Below are 16,129 nucleotides of genomic sequence, written 5' to 3'. Positions count from 1 at the left end.
ATTGCAGAAAAGGGAAATATAATCATCTTCATATAATTGTCACGTGCTTCTTTTTACACAATGTCATACATAAACACCCCATAGCAAATAAATTAACACTTTATATTTCGTTAGTTTCTCTGTCAATACGTATTTCTTATACGAATTGGTGCTCCCAGAATATTGAAAACATCAATGGAAACAAAGTATTAGGGTGTATATTTCATGTAGCTAGAACACTACTCCTTAAACAGAGACACTATGCTCTGTCATGGTTATTTATGATCATGTTAAAATACTGTACTGTATTCGTTTTTATGCAGCTTTCTCTGTGTATAAAAATCTTGATAATATTTGAAGAAATTAAACTTCAAGATGTCTTCCAACTACAGGACATGCAATAACTTTGATCTTCACCTTTCACTAAAGCAATTCTGAAACTTTTTTCAAAGCCCCATATTGTAACGTACATTTCACAGATAGCTACGTGATACTTTCCTCTTAAAAGTCTAGAAATTAACATAATCTAAATGCACAATACAAAACACATGCGCAATGAATGACAAAATTAGAGTAAATATTATTAAGTTTTGTGTAGTTCAATATTTTATTGCAGTTTAATTAAAGTAACGTATATTTCTAATTTGAAGAGAACATGACAAAAATAACAGATAAGTCACTGCGTATTTACACAGCAACATTTTTATCAAACGTTAAAAACTCAGGTATAAGAAATACAATTTGTAGAAACCCCGTCTGCATTCGTGCTGTCCTAAACAGATAACGTACCCGTAACACGTGTACATTTCACGTTTGCAAAACTCATTTTCCAAACTTAATTTGGGTATATATAATATGTGTCGAGTTTCGTCATTATTTCCCCTCTGCTGAGTTGCATTTTCTGCAAATATGAATGAAAATGGCATTGTCTATATAGGGCTATCCTAATCATTAAATTGCCTAACAATAAATATCCATTGAGCAGGCAGTATCACTGTTTTTCAAAGGAAATGGAGGTCGGAATTACAAATTGAAAGTTTCGGCTCCTCAAAACATCTTGACAAGCAGAAAAAATAACTAAATGAAAAAAGAAAGAAACACGAAAAAAAAAAAAACAATAAGCAGTTTAGACCGATCTTCAAAATCCTAACTCGTTGGAGCGGGGGTCTTCTACAATGACTGTCTTTAAAAAATCAAAGTAGGGGGAGAAGGTAGTCAATCTCTTCTATGGTAACCTCAAAAACAAAATTCATAAAACTTCATATTCTAAAATTGAGGTGGGTGTAGTCTTTTTCTATTAATGCTCTATCGTCTTCATTCACCACTCCCAGGTTTACATTCCTCTGATTCGCTATTACTGTTTAAGATATATTTTATATACATCGCAAAATAGATAATGGTAAAAAAGGGGCAGCCCCTCTCTCAATTCTACATGTAGATCTTTTAGATTCACAAGTGAAATAGTAACGGGTTCTCCTCCCAGAGAGTTGCATTGGAGAGTTGATTGTACGTTATGTTGCAGATGATATGTACATTACCAACATGAATATGGCTTTCTTCTTTACGAATTATTTGCTATAAATCGAATTCATAAATGATTTGATAGGACCACATATATTGATTCTGAGCAACATTATATTGAATTGGAAAACCATCATTTTCAATTGATATTTCATAAAACATTTCACATTCCTTCAATCTAGCATTGCTAACAGACGTATGTGTTACAAATAAATCTTTGATCTAAATCTTGGTTATAATCACTACAAATCATATCCATGCTTGGAATACTTTAAACTATAATTCTCTGACAGTGTAAATTACGTATCACGATTGATAGAATTTAAAGTTCATGAATACAATCGACTAGTTTATGAAACTATGAGAAATGCTCTTTACAATATATCACGTGCACCCCCACCCCACCCCACCCCCCACCACCAATAATGTCGTACTGATATATAGTCAGAACATCATTTACTAGTTCAGGAATTGGAAAAATACCGTCTAAAATTTAGTTGCATAATAAATTGTTATTATACATGTAATATTTGTTTACATCACAAGATTACTTCAAATTACTGATTTTGCATTGTCTCTGTTTTCCTTCGAATCTTAAACATAGAGACCTTCAAAACGATAGTCATATACTATATGCGAAATTAAACACATTTTGAAACACAATTTCGTATGATTTGGTACCTTATATTTCAGTAACGTACGTTTTGACCAATGCATAAATGCCTAAAAAATTCAAATGCTAACGCCATGTCATAGCTTTTCATACTCGATTACAAATACGCAAGATGTATTATACAATTAGAAATACGCAAGATGTATTATACAATTACAAATACGCAAGATTACAAATACACAAGATGTTTTATACAATTTGCACCATGCATATATTGCATTGAAAAAATCGGGGTTTTTTTAAAACATGGGATAAAGTACGTTTCATTCTTATCCATACGCTCAGAGAACATGATATTAAAATCCATTACATTTTTAAGTTGTAAAGCTACCATAACTAATATGTAGGCAGAAAATTAAAGGCTGTATTATCTTAAATGTTAAAAACTATGGTTCGGCGACATGACTTTAGAAGATCATTCATTTACCAAAATTGAAAAACACACGATACAACTTGTCATTTTTTGTCTCATTGATGCTATCTAACTTTATTTAAAAAGCAAACACATTGAATGCTGTTATGCGTTAATTTTATATCACTGATACTGAAATATAAAATACCTGCTCTGGTGACAGTAATTACGTACGTTTCATTTTTGTACATAACGAAAGTCCTTACTATATCATGTTTACATATCAACGGGTAGGCCTAAATATATGTTGATTTCTATGGAACAAATTCTTAAACTTTTAAGAAATAATGATATTGCATCAAACATTATGAATAATTAATATAAAAAAGTCGACGACAGCAATGCACAGATTAACTGAGAATGTAATACAGGACCAGACTGTAAAGTAATCACATGTATTTGATACAAATTCTGTTATCCTCTCTAAATAAGAGAATGTATTATTGTTATTATTATCATTATCGTATATGTGAAAAAAAAAAGGAAAATGAAAAGTGATCAATTTTATAAATCCTATCAATAATCCAAATCAGGAATCTAGGAACAAGCCTCTATTGACCGGTCACACCCGCCCTGATCCCTCTATCATGATATTCAGTGTATAGATAGGTGTATATTTCATGCTGTATAATTATGTGAAAACGTTATCTATAATAGTAGTTATTATGTTCAAAATACACAAGTGATGGTCGTGGAAGTGATATTTTTAACAGTAATATGATAAACTTTTCTCTATTGTGGCAGCTACATTGACATTTTTACTATCTCTCAGAAGTGTAAATTTCTGTAGTTAGGTAAAACATTAATGAAAATTTTCATCTCAAGCGAAAACTTTTCAAGATCAAAAAATAGACAACAGTATGCATTGGTAGTACACATGCTGTATAAAAATAGCAAAGGGGAATTCCCCACTTAGTTACCCATGCAAGAAGACGGAGAGGATTTTATAATCATATCGATATAAAATGAGTTTTTCGCATTTCAAAATAAAAGCAGACGATGAACTCACTACAATAGTGTTATCATTATGTTATTTTTGTAAATATTATATTGTAAACTTTTGGATCAGCTCTTTGGACGAATAAGGCATGTCCTAATTCGCTCCGCTTTTAACATTGATTGGCAAGCCTAAAAACCAAAAAACAAATGTAGTCTGCGTTGTAAATACGTTTGTAGATTAGTGTAGTTGTAGTGCTAGATGTATTTATATCTAGTTTTTGTTATTATTTTCTGTTAATATTGGCCACACTATGTAATTCTTTTCGTTTGTCCTGAAGAAGGGACGGGTCGTCCCGAAAATTTGACAATCTGGTTGTTCGTGTCGTTGGTCATTTTAGTGCTTTGAATAATTTTTTTGTATTTGACCTTGTATCCTTGTTGTTGATCCGACACTTTTAGGTATCGGGTGTTGTAGGAACTTGGTGCTTTTATATGTTGTTGGAACTTAGTGCTTATAAATATGTACTGGTAAATTCATGTTCAATCCTGCTCCATTGGTAATAAGTGTAGGCGGAATAAGCGCGGGAAAAATGGCTGGTGTTCGTCAAGGAATCAAGTTCCTTGCGTTGTGCAATTTTTCAAAGTGCATTAATTTCCTTGTGTGGATGATGACACTGTGTTCTTTCTAAGAACGCCTGAACTATGAGTTCCGATGATAACAATTTGTCAGCGGGCAGGTAACTAATACATGCACGAGACTTGTAACAGACAGTTGGTTATGATTCAATAGGCAGTTAACGGTTTATGCATTGGAATGTTACCATTATAATCATGATTTCTAATTTTATATTTGATTTTCAGTTTACATTGCTATGACCTTTATCGGTATTTATAAATCATCATATTAATTTGTATATGTACAGGTAGAATTTGAAACGACTTTTTAAAGGTATATGTACACGTACAGGTAGAATGTTTACAGGGTATCGCAGGCTTTATTATGTCTATATATAGAATAGAACGTCATAATTTATATATTCACACAGATCATTGCTGGTTACCTATCAAGACATTTCTTCTATAGTATACTAGTTTTAACCAGTCTGTATCTAGGTACAATTTTGACTTCAGCATATTCCTTTTTCAAAAAGATTACAAGGTTGTAGTCATACAGTGTTTTTGGTTTTCCACTCATGAAAAAGTTAAGTAATCTTATCGAGGACATTAGTTTTCACAAACTCGATGCCCATTTACTCTATAACTTATGAAAGTGCGTTTCTCGAATTTCACAATGCTTTATAACCTGAGTAACTCAGTGTGACTGGAATTGATGTATCATGATTTAAACACATGCAGCATAATTTTTGGTGAATTTTCTATTTTGTACAATGTTGCGAATGATTCTTTTGTGCATAACCCTCATAACATAAGCTACAGGTCTCGTAAATTCTTAGTTTTAATACTAATTTTTTTTCTCAGATCTATAATACGAAAACAGACTAAAAACAAACAGGCCATTTATTGGTGGGGAGAAATGATTTCATACGAGAACCAATGAGTAATTCAAATAAAAGATGATGTAAACAATAATCAAATACATGAATTCTGTCTGTTTTAAAATCACTTTTACACACACAATAAATTTGATACAATTATCTTCAACAATTAAATACTCATTTTCAGTCTCACCTAGTCAACCAGTAAAATATACACATTTAAGCATTGATGTAATTTAAGTAATATTTTCAGAAAAATCCTGACTATCATTAACCAAAACTATAGAAAGCAATTTATGCATGAAAAAAAAATCTTCATATATACATAACTAACGACATAGATTCAGATACCCTGAGATCATTCGTTAAATGTGGCTATATCCACGAATCTCAGAAAGTATATAAACATGAAGTAAAATAATTTTCAAAAAATTCAAATGTACCTTCAAAAGACCTTAATCACATCTTTTTTTTTTAAATTCCCTGGTCTCATCTGCCTTCTGACAATTTTCTGTTTAAAAAATATCACCCAACGTTTCTCTGCATTCTGTGAAACTATTGGTTAAATGCGACAGTTGAGTTTTGTTTATTAATTTTTCTCGTGAAAGAAAACTTCCATGTAACGGATTGCCAATGAAACGCATTCGCATGTACACACAATGTCTGGATAGCTTAATGGTAAAGCTCCCGGAATAGTTACATTTCGGGAATCTAGGTTCGAATCCTAGTCCAGATTTCCATGGAGTGCTTATTGATATTTTTCTCAACAATATTGTCAGCTGTAGATAGACGTGAAATACAGAGGAACATTTTCATTTGAAAAAAAAATGTATGTAAACAACAAATTGTATTGTTCAATGCAACATTTACAAACTTGATCTTAAAATTATCTATTATTCAGAAAATGACAAACAACATCTCTATTTTACAATCACTTCTAACCAACATGTCAAAGAGCATTTCCTCTAAAATTGCAACTCTAAATGGCGATTATGATAACTTCCACAGATATCTGTGAGTAAAGCAAATCTAGATGTCTTACACATGGCCTTAACTCTTAAACAGTTGATTCCCTATACACGAACACACAATGTAACTCTTAAACAGTTGATTCCCTATACACGAACACACAATGTAACTCTTAAACAGTTGATTCCCTATACACGTACGCCCAAGGAGGATATATAAGGACTTTCATTTAAATTGGAAGAGCACATTCTGCTGAAACATGGCTTTGACAGTAATTAAATTATTTTGACCTTGGACAAAGGGCATTGGATCAAGATGGAAATATCACCTTCTGTTGCTAAATCTGAACGTGTCATTCAACGGTCTGGTAGTTGTTATCTAACAGTGCCTCACTTTTAATCTTAACAATGCCTCATTTATAATCTGTATGGTGTTTTTTTCATGTTGGTGGTAAAAAATATATCCAACAATGCCTCACTTGTAATCTGTAGTGAGTTTTTTTTTTCAAGTTGGTGGTAAAGTGTCAGTGATACACACCTCAATATCCCGAAAATCAACAACTCTTGTTTACAGTCGAACTATTGTCTAACCATTCATGACAATGCCTAGACATCATAAATGGGAAAGTCTCACTCAGCTCAAATCATATTCCGGGGACGTGGTCAAATGTATTTAGATAATAATGAGGATTGATTTCCATCCGATGGTTCTTAAAATGGTTAATTCATTGTCTGTTTTTATTTTCATTTAACACGATTTTCTGCTGGATTCACACACCACTTTCTGATAGATCATAACATTTTTCAAGAAATATTAATAGTCAAATACTGATTTGGACTTGGGTTGCCCTGGTTTGTCTAATTTCCACTTGTTACTACACAAACTGGCGTCACTTCCCCTCTGTCGTCTGTACACGTTGTTTTATACTTACTGTCAGGTGGATAATCGCACCTGAAAAAATAATACTATGTGTTGGAATCCTCAGATTAGAAAAAAAAATTAAGCAGATGGGTACATAGTTCACAGTGTACATTAACTTTGTTACCATGGTTATGTATAGTATTTTATGGACAATAAAACAAACTTGCCTGCAACATTTGAGGAACTGATTCCTGACGTTGTAGATGACACATGCACCACTCTTGTCCGAACGTTTAAAGTAAATAACGCCAATAAAAAGCGCCAATGCAACGAGACCTGTACCACATCCAATGATTATATATACAGCTGTCCTATCTATAAAAAAAGATGATTCAAAAATTAGTTCTTACATGTGTGCATATTATTTGATAATATGTACGCGAGCACACACCAATAAAACACAACTGAAGAGAGTACTAGTAGTGCTTACCTATTCCAGAACATTCGTCACGTTCCTCCCGGGGTCTGGGGCTGTCCCATGTGGTATTCTCAACATCCTCTGATACGTAAAATTTTATAAGGTTACGCCTAATTTAAAGGACGTTTTTTAAATTTCCATTTCAACAACAGCTTCGTCTAATCTAATACCTCGATGAATAATTCTTACCTGTTTGATGTTGATAGAACTGACACTGTATTTGACATTGTGGCGGCGGGCTTCGAACTTTACACAAATCCACCGAACAATATTGACAAGTCTGGTCCTCCGTGCAAAATTGTCTTATTCCTTCACATTCCACAGTATCACATTGAAATTTATATTTTATGTCTTCTAAATCAATATTATACATGAACTTAGTCTCCCTCGTCATAATTACATTTCCGTATTGTATAGTAAGTAAGATCGTCAGTATCATCAGTCCCGCCATTTTCCGTGAGCAATATAACTCAATAAAACTTAAATTACACGTGATCACGGCTGATCAAGAAATATATGTGTGTCTGTATATATATAGATATAAAAATCCCAAATCCTAAATATAGATAAATGTTATTTTTCTATCGCCACATATCTCGAAATTTCAAATTCTGCAAAATACACTAATGAATACAATAGTTTAATTAAAACAAGTTATAAAACTATACATTTACATCCTCTTCTCATTATTACTAAAACTGATGATTTAAAATACCCCCAGAAACTGTCAACTCTCTAACTAGACTAATCACTGCGTATTTATTCACTTTGAACTGAAATACAACGCGGATTTATTATCAGAATGGAATTAAAATGATTAAAATGTAGATATAAGAAATGTCTGACAGAAGGATTATTCCTATCCTCAAGTAGGACCCAAAGTCCCCTTAGTTTTGTATGATCCCGGATCTTATATTCATTAACTGTTTACTACGCTATAAAAATAGTCCCACATAAAAGAAGTGAAAGTATAATGCACACTACTTAAGTGAAATGAATAAGCAAGTCATTACTAATTATTTACATGTCATCATTTCTAAACAACAAAATAGCCTAATTTAAATTGAAAATTCACTGTTATCTGCATTCCCCAGTGTTTCCCAAACACGAGAATGTGATATAAACCTAGCATAAAATTAATACAGTGCAGTGCAATTAAACTTGGAATCATGTCCTTTTATTTATTTATTTGTTGCCATTGATTTACAGATGATTATAAGATAATGTTGCAAAGGGGGACAGCTGCTCACCTTCTGATTTCAGAAATGAAAATCATGTAACTATGGGTTATATTTTATGATACTACAACAGTGGCAAGGTGAAATGTTTAGCTCACTTGAGCCAAAGGATAAAAAAAACTTTTTGACCACTTCTCATTGTGTCTCTGTTTGCAAACCGTCGCGATTTTTATCTACTGGGGATATTGTCACCAAATCGTAGGCAAGTTTTGTCCAAATATTTGTTCAGATGGTCCATGGGTATTTTATCTAAACCATATCATGTTTTTTACTTTGTAATTGTTCAATGAAGTTGTTGCAAATAGAAATTAAAGCATATATTAGGTTTGTTTGTAAGATTTGCATACGAGATAACGGGGAGTAGAAACAGAAAAATAAGCAAGGGTGACCTAAGGTCATCCATACACTGATATGTCGGTTACCTCAGGACACCTTTCTGTGATATGAAATTATACAATATAATTCATACCATAGCGTATATCAAAGGTTATCCTCTTATAACCATACTACTACAATGTTGCATCTATGGGTGACCAAAGGTTTCCTTTATATGGCTATTATATCTATAGGTGATCAGAAATAACCCTTACGTGACCATTACAACAATGTGACCAGAAGCAACCTTTATATGATCATTACATCAATGTGACCAGAAGTAACCTTTATATGACCATTACATCAATGTGACCAGAAGTAACCTTTATATTATCATTACATCAATGTGACCACAAGTAACCTTTATATGATCATTACATCAATGTGACCACAAGTAACCTTTAAATGATCATTACATCAATGTGACCACAAGTAACCTTTATATGACCATTACATCAATGTGACCACAAGTAACCTTTATATTATCATTACATCAATGTGACCAGAAGTAACCTTTATATGGCCATTACTTCAATGTGACCAGAAGTAACCTTTATATGATCATTACATCAATGTGACCAGAAGTAACCTTTATATTATCATTACATCAATGGGTGACCAGAAGTAACCCTTCATGGGTGACCAGAGGGAACCTTTATATGATCATTACATCAATGGGTGACCAGATGTAACCCTCATATGGCATCACATCAATGGGTGACCAGAAGAAACCCTTTTTAAGCATTGCTTCTATGGGTGATCAAATTGATTGATTGTATGCTGTTTAACATCCCACTCGAGAATGTTTCACTCATATGAAGACATCACCATTACCGGTGAAGGGCTGCAAAATTTAGGCCTATGCTCGGCGCTTACGGCCTTTGAGAAGGGAGGGGTCTTCATCGTGCCACGCCTACTATGACACGGGGCCTCGGTTTTTGCGGTCTTACCCGAAGGACCGCCCCATTTAGTTGCCTCTTACGACAAGCAAGGGTTACTGAGGACCTATTCTAACCTGGATCCCCACGGGAGTGGGTGACCAGAGGTAACCATTACATGACTATTTTATCTATAGGTGACTAGAAGCAACCCTTAGATAATGACCATTACATCAATGGGTGACCAGAGGCAATCTATGGTAACCACGGGTAACTTTTATAGAACCATAACATGAACAGGTTGTCAACAATTCCCCTATATTGAGATGGTCTTAAATTTTTGTTTTGGCTATATACAACGATAAAGTTAATCATCTGTACGCATTGAAACCAAAAATTCAACATGAAAAGAAATACCGGTATATAATGATAACAATAATAGTATTAACCATACGAAAACACAGAAAAGTGGATAAACCTAATAAAAGGATTCAAAACAGAATGTAAATTGGAGCATGTCTATCTGCCAAAAGATTTGCGCTTCGACAATGACAAAGTCATATAAAAATAGGTACATTACCACCTTTTCCTGTAGAAAAGTAGTACAGTGATCAATCTCTGTTATATTGTGTTCATGTATATTCTAAGGAGACCTTTAAGAACGTTCGAGAGAATTTTTTTCTTCTGTTATATAACCCATGTTATCACATTTTTACTCCTTTACCCAGTGTATATATCGCACCTTACATAAATTTTAATTATTACACTATGTTTTCCTTCGCCGTTTGTGACGTCACAAACAAACGTCAATTTTACGTAGTTTGTTTAGAAAATGTCAGGAAGAAACTTCCCAACAATACAGTAACGTAAATGAGGGGGTTAACATGTGATAAAAAGAATATCCCATGGTTTGTGGTTTGCTATGATTTATATTCAACAATTTATATTCAACGAGTTGTGTGTTTTCTATCCCCTCGCCAAGGCTCGGGGAGAGAAAACACACAACGAATTGAATATAAATCATAACAAACCACAAACCATGGAAGATCCTATATATAGAGATACATGTACAGTGTATGTTTCCTCACTCATGCTATACACTTTGTCAGTAATGTTTCTTGCAGCCTAAATTTGTTTTGTTTGTGCGGACCGTGTTCATACCTTTACATCCTGGTAATTGATCTTTTATTGATCAGTCTTTGTTCTCCGCTGATCAAAAGGTATACAATTCATCGAGGAATTCACGAATATCGAACAACGAAGGTTTATCAACTTACCAGTATTAGTTTTGTAAAATCAACTAAATTACAAAATGATATTTGAAGCAAATCAATTCAAGTAATACCGTGTTGAACTATGATAAAATTTTATTCATATAATTACGATTCAATGAAATTAAAGCAGTTCAATGTACATGTATTTGGAATTTTAATACCTTTTTAAACAAAAGTGTTATTTTCGTAGAAGTCTGCGATTAGATCTTATAATTACAGCCACTAGCTACAAACATTTTTTTCAGATTATTTTTACAGTAAAAAAACTGTTTAAAAAACCTTAATTATCTGAAAACTTTAAGTTGCAGTTAACAAAACCTTAATTTACTACAGTGAAAACTTTAAGTTACAGTTAACAAAACCTTAATTTACTACAGTGAAAACTTTAAGTTACAGTTAACAAAACTTTAATTTACTACAGTGAAAATTTTAAGTTACAGTTAACAAAACCGGTTTCTCTTAAGATTAGTCGTAACCTAAAAATGATTTAATTCTTATTTTATTCTTGTCTCTGATTGGTCAATTTCCAATTGAGGAACGCAAGTTATTTTTGTATAACTTGGTTTGGTATGGGGACACACCCCCTTGACAACCAGATGTCGGAACTTTTTTTTTTTTCTCTCTCTAAATTTACATCGGAGCACTATTTTTGAACAGCGTTCTATGGAATAGAAAGTCAACATGCACAATTATGTCAATAAGATACTTCGGTTTGATACACATGTTGTTTTCTCGTTGTCAATATTAGCATCTAGGCCTACTTGTACGCAAATCACTTTTGTACAACATCTTTCTCTGTATGTATGGTCGAATAGATTAAAACAAAGATATTACATTCGAATTAATGATTTGCCAAGTAAGCATTACCCTGTTCATTTTGAAATACATTTCTCACTGGGGAAAAGGAGGGGGAGGTGCGTTGTTTCATTCCTTGATCCGTCTTTCAACAAAGCAAACAAAAATTCATACGTCACATTTTATCACATGACGTCAGACACATTGACATGTGGATCGCTATTTGTTACTTGCTTACATATTTTCTTGTGTCGGATTTACTATTAGAGACAACATTGCATACAAGGGTAAGTTTTCGTTTAGTAGAAGTTTTCACAGAGTTGAAAGCCGTAAATTATTGCATTTTCTGATATTTGAAGATTTATTTTGGGTAGGCCTAAACAATGCAATTTCCCGTATTTTCTCAATCTCTCGGAGATGTGCGACTTCAAAGTCGATCTCTATCTCTAAAGGGCAGTGAAATACGCATTACATGGATAGTCTACACATATTTTCTATCATGATAAACTTCATTTTCGATACAATATTTTGATAAATGGCTAGGCTCCGTAGAACTAAGATGGCGATCTTTGGCTTCGCAGCTAGACGCTTCGTGTCGCTGTTGCTAAGTAAATCATTGCGCGGCTTGGTTGACTTGTATTTTTCCGAGTTTATGTACATTTTGATAAACGAAGGTTAGCATCTTTGTCTCTTGCATTAAATTATAAGGAATGACTTTAATTCTGGGGCAAGTTATTATAAAGCGTAAACTGACCCAAACCAGGTTATACTCGTATAACTTGTCCCAGAATTAAAGTCATTCCTTAATTAACTCTTGTTTGAGAAACAAATGGAAAGTTCACCAAAGGAAATAAAAACTAAAACAAGCATGTATGAAACTCTCTTTTCTCATTTATGTTCCAATTCACCTTTTCAAACAAACATTAACTATTTATAAACTAAAACTCAAACACAAATATAGAAACAGCTCGCCTGTGCGAGTGCAACAGTTAAACTGCTCTATTCAAATGTACATATAAATCTATATCTTCACTTCATTCAACATTCTACAGAGGAAAAATATCACTAACAGCGTTAAATGCATGAAATGCTAAAAGAAGAGTCGGTGGGTGGTGGTCTGTTGCACGATGGGCAGCGGATTCTCGAATGATATCACTACTTTAAACCTGTACTTCGATACGCACGAACAAGCAAGAACGCTGACATTCAAAATAAACTCACGTGTTACATGTACCTATAACGTTTATAAATATATTTATTTTGTCTCTCGTGAGGACAAGCTGCAATTCTGAGATCAGACATAACACAATGAAATGACTCGTTGTTCTCTACATGAGCTCGATAGATATGTATTTTCTATATGTTCACAGATATATTATTATTGTGGGAGGGGTCTTTGCCAGTGACCAACAACGCTGTTTGTCCATCTACACTGCTATTGACCACAATTGACATTTTCAGATTTTTGTTTGATCTGCAAAGAAAATCGTAAAAGTTTGATTACTTACATATCTTAATCCCAATCTATACCAGAAATTATACTACTACTCAATTCATGAGAATGAACAATTTATTGCTACATGAATAAGATGTTTCGGATTTTGTAAATAATGAATTAAACGAGTTATTTTCAGTAAATACTTGCCATTTGTTTCTCCATTTGCAGACCTTCATAAAAATGTTCGTGGCAATCCGTTGTCTATTGGTCAGAAATAGCACAACCAAGAGAGTTATATTTCATGACAGCGAGCTGAAGAGGTAATCCTGATTTGATAAAACTCCTTAAACACATGATAATATTTTCAAATGAATCGATGCCAATGAAAAGTTTATTCTCTTACATGGATGGTATTTTTCAGGGTTTATTATAATGAATTAAAAGAGCTAATTTCAATAAATACTTGACGTTTATTTCTTCATTCAGAGCATTTCATAAAAACGTTTGTGAAAATTCATTCTCTATTGGTCAGAAAGAGCGCAACCAAGAGAGTTATATTTAATAACAGCGAGGTGAAGAGGTAATCCGGATTGGGTAAAAGGCCTTAAACATGACAATATTTCTGGTTAATGTGTATCAAAACTCGAAGATGAAAACTCTAAAAGTTGTATTATTCAACTTGCTTTCACGAGTGGTCATTCGTGCGGGACGATATCCAAAACTTCGTTGGTCTATAGAGGTGGGAAAGCATTAGTACATACTATAGATTGCAACAATTAACCGACTACCCCGGTAGCCAATTACTGGGTTGAAAAAATGCTAACCGGTTAGAAACTTTGTAAACGATTGACCGGGTTATCTTTCGTAAGCAGATATTGTAATACATGTTGCTTCTTCAACAAAAACGGAAATATTCATATCTAGTTATCAGTCATTCAAAAACTTACTTTGTTAAACACCACTCTGATTCCACGCACAAGTACTCTGAAGTTGATATAAAAATGATGCTAGAGTTCCTCATTGACAATATCTTCGTGGTCTTTGGTGATCAGGTCTTCCAACAGTCTGTTGGAAGTCCCATGGGCACGAATTGTGCTCCTTTGTTAGCTGACCTGTTTCTATATTCATAGGAAGCAGAATTTATTCAAAAACTTCTACGTGAGAAGAAAAAATATCTCGCTGTGGCCTTCAATTCGACGTTTAGATAAATCGATTACGTTTTGTCTATTAACAATAATAGCTTTCATTCATATGTCGATTTGATATATCCCTGTGAGCTCGAAATAAAGGACACCACAGAGTCGTCCACTTCTGCTTCATACTTAGATATTTTATTGAAAGTAGACATTAACGGCAAACTGACAACTCAACTGTATGACAAACGGGATGATTTCAGCTTCTCCATTGTCAACTTCCCATATTTGTGTAACAATATTCCATTATCACCTGCATATGGTGTTTATATATCTCAACTAATTCGATATGCAAGAGCTTGTTCTGCGTATAGTCAGTTTTTAAATCGAGGTAAGCTACTGACAAACAAGTTGATGGTACAGGGGTTTCAACAGTCTCGATTGAAGTCAGCATTTTGCAAATTCTATGGTCGTTATATCGATCTAGTTCGTCAAATGCTGTCTGACGTGTTTCATAGCGATTGCTAAGCTGTTCTTGGCACACTGATTTTGACTGCGGATAACTCCGTTTACCTGATCAGGATATAGGGCTCACGGCGGGTGTGACCGGTCAACAGGGGATGCTTACTCCTCCTAGGTACCTGATCCCACCTCTGATGTGTCCAGGGGTCCGTGTTTGCCCAACTATCTATTTTGTATTGCTTATAGGAGTTATGAGATTGATCACTGTTCGTTATCTTCACCTTGCATACATGTGTTAAAATGAAGAATGGGTTGTAATATTTAAAGGTCTAAATTACATGTATGTTAAGAAATTGATTGAATTAATAACTGATCCGATTTGATAATCCCCAAAGCAACCTACCATTCAATTACAATAATTTCAATCAATTTTGTGAGTAAAATTTCCTTGAAAATTCCCAGGTAGACTCAATTTGGGCCTAATGTATACGCAAAATAAACTACTGGGCAGTATTAAATTGATAAGATTGTTGATAACAATTGCACGCTACAAGCATAATTTCATCATCAATTTCTATTTCATTTATTCCTCTCAAAACCATTATAACCATGTTTGATACATGATGACAATAAATGATATAAAAGTAGCATACATTTCTGGTCAGAGATACAATGTTATCTCTGGAATATCAATCTTATGTAGAATCTTAATTCCTGTAAATTTTTTGTTAAATTCGTTTGCACATCCCGGTAGATCTCAGTGTCTCATATTCCTGTTTTTAGCAAATTATCTCCGAAATCTAACGCAAAAACATACTTGCTGGGTTTCCCGTCAAAAACCTCGAGCTCGGGTTAACTTTTCTTTTAAAATTTTGAAAACGTATTCATAATTGTAAAGTGACATACAATCATGTTTGTGGACGGTTAATATTTCTTCATATGACATGAGTTCCATTATTCTTTTTGTATTAACAGGTCTGAACAGCAGCAGTAATAAAACTGAGAATTGTGTGCAGAAATTCCTAAATCTATATATCGATACATTATCTCCATTTTCTTTCCACATTTGATTATAATTGGGTGTACTTCATAGCATTCAGCAATTTTTGTATCAATATCTACATAGGCAAGGAGGTGGCTGTGTCACAAACTTAAGTGAAACAATGAATACTACGACGTTCTTCTATAGCCTGAGGGCCTCCGTGGCC

General features: G+C 33.6%; 2 protein-coding genes across 3 annotated transcripts in view; both read right to left on the bottom strand.

The window, feature by feature from the left end:
• LOC125668947 (uncharacterized) overlaps positions 1-16,129 on the bottom strand; it is a 57,815-nt gene that overhangs the window by 19,541 nt on the left and 22,145 nt on the right. The gene's annotated exons all lie outside the window — the stretch shown is intronic.
• On the bottom strand, positions 5,025-8,275 carry LOC125671793 (uncharacterized). Of its 2 annotated transcripts, XM_056161166.1 has the most exons (4): positions 7,518-8,275; positions 7,341-7,409; positions 7,078-7,225; positions 5,025-6,940 (listed from the first exon to the last, which is right to left on the bottom strand). In XM_056161166.1, the coding sequence occupies exons 1-4, from the start codon at positions 7,777-7,779 to the stop codon at positions 6,847-6,849; spliced, it is 573 nt and encodes a 190-aa protein (XP_056017141.1). In that variant the 5' UTR covers positions 7,780-8,275; the 3' UTR covers positions 5,025-6,846. The 2 variants fall into 2 exon arrangements, with proteins under 2 accessions (XP_056017141.1, XP_056017140.1); XM_056161165.1 differs by having other exon boundaries at positions 5,025-7,225.

The sequence above is a fragment of the Ostrea edulis genome, chromosome 4 (assembly GCF_947568905.1).
Source record: "Ostrea edulis chromosome 4, xbOstEdul1.1, whole genome shotgun sequence".
Classification (NCBI taxonomy): domain Eukaryota; kingdom Metazoa; phylum Mollusca; class Bivalvia; order Ostreida; family Ostreidae; genus Ostrea; species Ostrea edulis.
The sequence above is the reverse complement of the archived record's forward strand: the minus strand, read 5'-3'. Positions and strand labels throughout refer to the sequence as shown.

What these genes read in the sequence shown, in the direction of transcription:
- LOC125671793 (XM_056161165.1), bottom strand. Translation starts at nt 7,779, where the DNA reads ATGGCGGGACTGATGATACTGACGATCTTACTTACTATACAATACGGA. An exon ending in GTTCTATCAACATCAAACAG is followed by an intron (nt 7,410 to 7,517) that starts GTAAGAATTATT and finishes TTTACGTATCAG; the next exon opens with AGGATGTTGAGAATACCACA. An exon ending in TGACGAATGTTCTGGAATAG is followed by an intron (nt 7,226 to 7,340) that starts GTAAGCACTACT and finishes CTTTTTTTATAG; the next exon opens with ATAGGACAGCTGTATATATA.